This window comes from Lithobates pipiens, unplaced genomic scaffold, assembly GCF_037356315.1.
Source record: "Lithobates pipiens isolate NorthernLeopardFrog02 unplaced genomic scaffold, aLitPip1_a1.2 Scaffold_30, whole genome shotgun sequence".
In the NCBI taxonomy this organism is placed as follows: Eukaryota; Metazoa; Chordata; class Amphibia; order Anura; family Ranidae; genus Lithobates; species Lithobates pipiens.
In genome coordinates, this window is record NW_027507791.1 from 11730010 (window position 1) to 11737360 (window position 7351).

A 7351-nucleotide genomic window follows, 5' to 3' on the forward strand; every position below is an offset into this window, starting at 1 on the left:
CATGCCCTACCTGCCAAAGGATTTTTAATTCTGCCCAACCAGTCCTGAGATTTACACAGCCCTGCCTAGACAGCATAGCCTGTCTGGGGTGGTGATTTTTTATTTTTTTTCCTTAAAAAAAGACTGCTATGTGATGTATGCAAGCCTCATAAATTAAAGAAGTAGTAAACTCCCATGCATGAATTTTACCTATAAGTAAACGATCAAGTGGATCTTCCCCTTTTGGGTGGAGCTCTTCTTTAAGTGCTGCAGCACCATCATTTTTAATCGGAGGCCATTGTTCTGCTTTTGGCAACACAGCCTGGTCATCTTTCTTTCCTCAGTCTGTGATTGGACAGTCAAGGAGCAGGGATAAGCTTAGATAGCCCACCCTTACCCCCCTCTTCCTGTAAGCATGCTCCTTGTCAGCACATGTGAATTCAGGACAGCTGATTGGTCCAATTGCTGACCCTCCCTCACCCAGTGTGAGTGCTGATGTGCAAGGATTTACCAGCTTCTAAGGCCCTTTTCACACGGAGTCGCCTCTAAACCAGTTTGAATGCTTTTAAAGAGCTTTTCAGGCGCTTTTGAAGCGCATTCCATTAATTTCAATGGAGAGGGGTGTTTCTTCCCTCCCCCTGCCAGCCCACTGCCCCAGTGTGAAAGCATTCATTGATTTTAATGGAAATAGGTTTTCGGGTGCTTTTTTTTTTTTTTTTGGGTGAAAGCGCCTGAAAAGCACCTTGGTGTGAAAGGGGTCTAAAATGAAGCCAATTTATATTTTTGTTTTTATTATTTAAAATAAATCAAATTTTATTTTTTAGACATAAATGCATTCACTGGTATATTTAAAATCTGCCTGGAGTTTAGCTTTATTATTTATTATAGTAGTATTCTCATTATAAACGATATAAACCGTATTAAATTTGTCTTCTTCATATGAGTATCATCTGCTTCTTTCTTTTACAATATATTTTTTGCATTTCATGTGCAGATTGTACTCTGGACCCACTATAATTACATTTCCAAAGAGCTCTCAAAAAGAGAACATTTAAGATTTGAAGGGGACCTCCTGAGATTTTGATCTCTGTTCATTGGGTTATAGCGCCACCCTCGGGAGACAGATTGAGGGGTTTGCCCTTTTTTGCCTGTTGATAAAGAGTAAGGACCTAGGTTCCCTATTGTGAATCTTAGTTCTGTTCCTTTTTGCAAAGGATTTCTTAAATCTTTTTTTGCTCTTAATGCATCTCAAGTATTGGATTTTATAAAGACTAATAATTGTAAAGTAAGTCTGCAAAGCCTCGGCTATATTATCAGTTGTATCAGTTATTATCCTATGTATTATCAGTTATTAACCTATGTATTACCAGTTGGTTTTACCAATTTAAAATCCCCATCATGGAGCAATAGGGGCCAGGCCACAATTTGAGAGATTCTGATCATTTTGGACAACTTTGTGTGCATCTGATAGGCTCATGATAATTGAAGGAGATTTTACCGTGTCTTGGCTTGCTAAATGATGGCCAGGTGCAATGTCTTTCCTGCGTTGGGTTTAATTCAATGCAGTTTGTTGCCATCAGATAACTGGGCTTGCAGGAGAATTGCACCCAGATTGATTTTTGTTATCCTTCTTAGTTGGTGTATCGTTTTTATTATTGACATTTTATTTCCTCTGTGCAGAGAGTAATTGAAGGCCAAGCAGAAAAGCTAAAGGACTTGGATAAGGAAATCCATAGCTTGCGGCAGACAGGGGAAGACGCAGATAATATAAAGAGCTCTCTGGAGTCACTACAGGCCCGTCTGACTCAGTTGGAGACGATAAGTAAGACTGCTGCTGCATGGAATCCAGGTAAGGACAACCGAAAGATCTTAGCCTGACCCCAGGGATGTAAAATTTAAAGCCAAAGCTTTATTTTGTAAAGGGGTACTTCCTTACATCAACTGTCACCAGTGGCGTGCTTCCTTACATCAATCAATTGTCCCCATCAGAATGTCCCCTTACATCAACTGTCCCCAGCAGAGAGCCCCTTACATCAACTGTCCCCAGCAGAGAGCCCCTTACATCAACTGTCCCCAGCAGAGAGCCCCTTGCATCAACTGTCCCCAGCAGAGAGCCCCTTACATCAACTGTCCCCAGCAGAGAGCCCCTTACATCAACTGTCCCCAGCAGAGAGCCCCTTACATCAACTGTCCCCAGCAGAGAGCCCCTTACATCAACTGTCCCCAGCAGAGAGCCCCTTACATCAACTGTCCCCAGCAGAGAGCCCCTTACATCGACTGTCCCCAGCAGAGAGCCCCTTACATCGACTGTCCCCAGCAGAGAGCCCCTTACATCAACTGTCCCCAGCAGAGAGCCCCTTACATCAACTGTCCCCAGCAGAGAGCCCCTTACATCAACTGTCCCCAGCAGAGAGCCCCTTACATCAACTGTCCCCAGCAGAGAGCCCCTTACATCAACTGTCCCCAGCAGAGAGCCCCTTACATAAACTGTCCCCAGCAGAGAGCCCCTTACATCAACTGTCCCCAGCAGAGAGCCCCTTACATCAACTGTCCCCAGCAGAGGGCCCCTTACATCAACTGTCCCCAGCAGAGGGCCCCTTACATCAACTGTCCCCAGCAGAGAGCCCCTTACATCAACTGTCCCCAGCAGAGAGCCCCTTACATCAACTGTCCCCAGCAGAGAGCCCCTTACATCAACTGTCCCCAGCAGAGAGCCCCTTACATCAACTGTCCCCAGCAGAGAGCCCCTTACATCAACTGTCCCCAGCAGAGAGCCCCTTACATCAACTGTCCCCAGCAGATAGCCCCTTACATCAACTGTCCCCAGCAGAGAGCCCCTTACATCAACTGTCCCCAGCAGAGAGCCCCTTACATCAACTGTCCCCAGCAGAGAGCCCCTTACATCAACTGTCCCCAGCAGAGAGCCCCTTACATCAACTGTCCCCAGCAGAGAGCCCCTTACATCAACTGTCCCCAGCAGAGAGCCCCTTACATCAACTGTCCCCAGCAGAGAGCCCCTTACATCAACTGTTCCCAGCAGAGAGCCCCTTACATCAACTGTCCCCAGCAGAGAGCCCCTTACATCAACTGTCCCCAGCAGAGAGCCCCTTATATCAACTGTCCCCAGCAGAGAGCCCCTTACATCAACTGTCCCCAGCAGAGAGCCCCTTCATCAACTGTTCCCAGCAGAGAGCCCCTTACATCAACTGTTCCCAGCAGAGAGCCCCTTACATCAACTGTCCCCAGCAGAGAGCCCCTTACATCAACTGTCCCCAGCAGAGAGCCCCTTACATTAACTGTCCCCATCAGTGTTCCCTTACACCAAGTGTCCCCATCAGAGTACCCTATGGATCACTGGATGTACACTTTGAGACCTGGAGGAACATCTAACATTTTTTTTTTTGGCGGGGGGGGGGGAGAGACAGGCACAATATGGCTGCTGCACCTCTGGGTAATAGGACCTCGGGTATCCTAAGCAAAGGGCAGTTTGCTGTCCTTCAGTGTTAAAGGGGTTAGACTGTGGCCAGTGGCAGTAAAAAATGCCCCAGCATCAGTGCTTCATCGTTGGTTTCAATGGAAGGAATAGTGCCCAATTGTTGGTATCAATGGGAAGAATAGTGCCCCAATGATGGTGTCAGTAGGAGGAAAGGTGCCCAATTATAGGTGTCATTTTTCTTGGAATGGAGCTCAAAGGCCAGATAAAGGCAAGCAAAGGGCCACAGCTTGGAGACCACTGCTGTAGAGTGTAAAGGTAACAAGAAAGAAAGAGGTCACCACTTTCTAAGTGTATTTTATTAGTAAACCCATGAAAACAAATTGGTAATTATGCACTCACTGTATAAATCCATAAAACCCCAAAAATCTATAATTATAAACACGCTGTATAGACCAATAAAAACAGTAAGTGCATAATTATCAATTTGTTTTTATGGGTTTACTAATAAACTACACTTAGAAGGTGGTGCCCTTTTTCTTTCTTGTTCTTTGAGGGTACACTCACGCTGGCACTTTGAACCAGTCCTGGGCACAGTTCACCCCCCTTGGGCTGGTTCATTTTGTGTAGTGCGAGTGCTCTGAACTGTGCTTGGGATTGATTAAGCACCCCAAGCTTTGAACAGAGGTTCACTTGTGGTCAGTACAGTTTGCTTCAGTGTGAGTGTAAACCATGCCAGAGCACAGAACACCATAGAGGGCAATATAATGAAGCTCGTATCAGTGGTCTGGTTATCAGAGGATTGTGCCCAGTATAGATGTGTGCAGCTTATTGCATTAGGGTGTGCACCCCAAAGATAAAACACACATGGCTTTCTCTGCAGCCTAAGCTGCACTGGACAGTGAATGAATGGGAAGTGCTCTATGCTGAGCGGCTTCCTGTTCCTTCACAAACTGAAGCGTAGTGAAAACAGTTTACTGTGGTTCAGTTATGTGTGAGTGTAATCATTTAGAAAATGGAAGGTGCTGGTAAGTGACATAGTTACCCCTTCCCCCACTCTCCATCCTGAAACATCCCCCGCAGCAGCTGGGGGGAGAGGCGGAAAGCCAGCAGCCCTGCGGGGGAGGAATACTGGGGAATCGGCGCTAAACGTAATTAGGGTGTGCCCAGGCACACCTGGCACACCCCCTGTACAGACCTATGGTGCCCAAGAACATTTGTAGGTGTTGCTAATGTGAATGCAGACCAGTAGGGGAAGAAGGGCACGGTTCAGTTTAACTGGCCCCAGTGTGAGTGTACACTTAGTCTAGGGGTCCAAGTATAAGGTTATTACTTACCCCAACCCTTGCTCCAGTGGTGTTCTCAGCCTGAAGCTCTGTGACCTGCCCCTCTGTATCATGTAGAGTGCAGGGTTATTAACCCTCCATTGTACGTGAGGAGATCCGACCGCAGCTTGAGAGCACCTTATAGGGGCGGAAGCATTGAAGCCAGGGGTATAAGTATTGCACCTTATCTGTGCACCCCTAGAATAAGCAAGCATTCATCCATTGCAGTGGGGGGGTACAGCAACCCCCACTGCAAGAGTCGTTTCTGATGCCTAGAGATCAGATTTTATATCCCCTCACAGTAGATGTTCATATTTTTCTAATGTTTTTGCCTTATTCCCTTAGGTGTCCTGGAGACCCAAATTAATAGACACGACCAGATGTTGAGCGTTCACGACATCCGCCTGGCCGACATGGACCTCCGGTTCCAGGTCCTGGAGACCGCGAGCTACAACGGCATTTTGATCTGGAAAATCCGTGATTACAAGAGGCGGAAGCAAGAGGCCGTCATGGGAAAGACATTGTCGCTGTACAGTCAGCCCTTCTACACCGGCTACTTTGGCTACAAGATGTGCGCCAGGGTCTACCTGAACGGGGACGGCATGGGGAAGAACACTCATTTATCGCTGTTCTTCGTTATCATGAGGGGAGAGTACGATTCTTTGCTTCCTTGGCCATTCAAACAGAAAGTAAGCCTCATGCTAATGGACCAGGGACCGTCACGCCGCCATCTAGGCGACGCCTTCAAGCCAGACCCCAACAGCAGCAGCTTCAAAAAACCCACCGGGGAAATGAACATTGCCTCCGGGTGCCCTGTGTTTGTCGCTCAGACCGTGCTGGAAAACGGGACGTACATAAAAGACGATACTATTTTTATTAAAGTCATAGTCGATACATCAGACTTGCCGGACCCTTGATAGCGGGCAGTGCCAGGTGCTGTTTTTATAAGGAAAGAGCAGCTTGGGGTTTTTGTACAATCTGTCTCGAAAACAAAAAAAAACCAAGAGGTCCCCAGACTTGGAAGTGGACCTGTTGGAGCTGGAACCGAAAACCAGAAGGAACCAAGGACCCCCCCGGGGGAGGGGCTCCGACGCACAAGACCGCGACATTCTGTGCAATGATTGACCTCTTTATTGTTACACAGAGCGTGTTGGAATTGTCAATGATTGAAGAGTAGTTTCACCCTTGTGCTAACTGAGGTTTAAGTTGTGAGGTTTAATTTATTTATTTTTTTAATTGTTTTGCTCTGAGGTAGGGTGAGGAAGGGGGTGGGGGTGGGGTGGGGGTTCGGCGGGGACAGGAATTGGGAATAGTTTGTGATAACTTTTGCTCAGGGGGTAGCAGACAGAAAGGGGATATATATATATATATATATATATATATATATATATATATATATATATATATATATAATATTTTAATCTGCCCAATAGTATCAAAGCTATATTTGTGATTTATTTTTATTTTTTTCAGAACAAAGTATAGCCACTGCGTTTTGCGTCAATCTCTAGATAACATCCATTTGTCACCCCCATCAGAGAGTATTAAAGGATAACTAAACCCAAGAATATAAATTTGATATGTTGCAGCTCACCCACACCTTAGCTATGCTGGCTGCATTTCTTTTTTTCTTTTTTTTCCAGGACATTTTTTCAGCAAGTACATAAAATATCCATTGATATTGCCTGAAATGCAGCATAAAACAATGTTTACCTTTTGCAAACTACTAATCTCCCCATGTAATGGAGATGAATAAAGGCAGACATGTCTCCCCATCTCCCCATGTAATGGAGATGAATAAAGGCAGACATGTTTGTAGTCCAGCCTGAAAGGCAACCATGGCTGCCCCCATAGATACATTGGAGGAGTGAGCGGTCTCACCCTAGGACAGTGTATGCGTTGTTGGTAGAACTACCAGGTTGCAGATGAAGGGAAAGGACCAGTACGTTGCAATGTAATCATTTTTTGTTTTTGGGTTTAGCTACGCTTTGACCCTTTGCCAGACCTGAGCTTTGTCAATGCCACAGCCTTTGGACAATAAGAGAAGGGGTTCCGGAACCTTGCTTTCCGCTGCCATGTGGCTTTGGGAATAACCTTTTAGGCTTTCGACAAAGACTAAAAATTGTGAAGGTGACACTGGTGTTGAAACCATAAAGTCCCAAAAAATGTTTATCGCAACTTTCTATAAACGCATGTAAAAGTTCCATAGGCATATTAGAAAAGAGTGCATTTGATGTAAAGTTCTGATCCTGAGGGTAGACGGTTAGGTCACAATGATGACTAGCTGTCAATTATCCCAATGAAGGACACTCCACCACATTCCCCTTATGGGGAAATTGGGTTTCAATATATGTCAAATAGCTCATGTTCTGATTGGACACGGGAGATTTTACACATTTGAGGGTTATAGAATTCTCATTTGTAGTTTTAGATTTACTTGGCCTTAAATGGAAGTTTAAGGAAATCCTGTAAAATAACGGTCATCTCCATATTTAGATCCACCTTTTCATTGCCATTGTCACCAGTGTCCACCTATCACAAAAACACACATAGTTCCATGACTACCAATTTTCCCTTTTTATTTAACATGATGTCATTTTTGTCGTTTTTATTT

General features: G+C 45.4%; 1 protein-coding gene across 4 annotated transcripts in view; it reads left to right on the plus strand.

Moving 5' to 3' along the window:
* Positions 1 to 6000, plus strand: part of TRAF3 (TNF receptor associated factor 3) — a 124554-nt gene extending 118554 nt beyond the window's left edge. For all 4 annotated transcript variants that reach the window (XM_077463707.1, XM_077463709.1, XM_077463706.1 and 1 more), the window contains 2 exons: positions 1660 to 1828; positions 5083 to 6000. In XM_077463707.1, the coding sequence (XP_077319833.1) occupies positions 1660 to 1828; positions 5083 to 5654 (741 nt within the window). In that variant the 3' untranslated portion in view covers positions 5655 to 6000. The remainder of the gene's footprint in view (positions 1 to 1659; positions 1829 to 5082) is intronic.
* The last annotated feature ends 1351 nt before the right edge of the window (positions 6001 to 7351 follow it).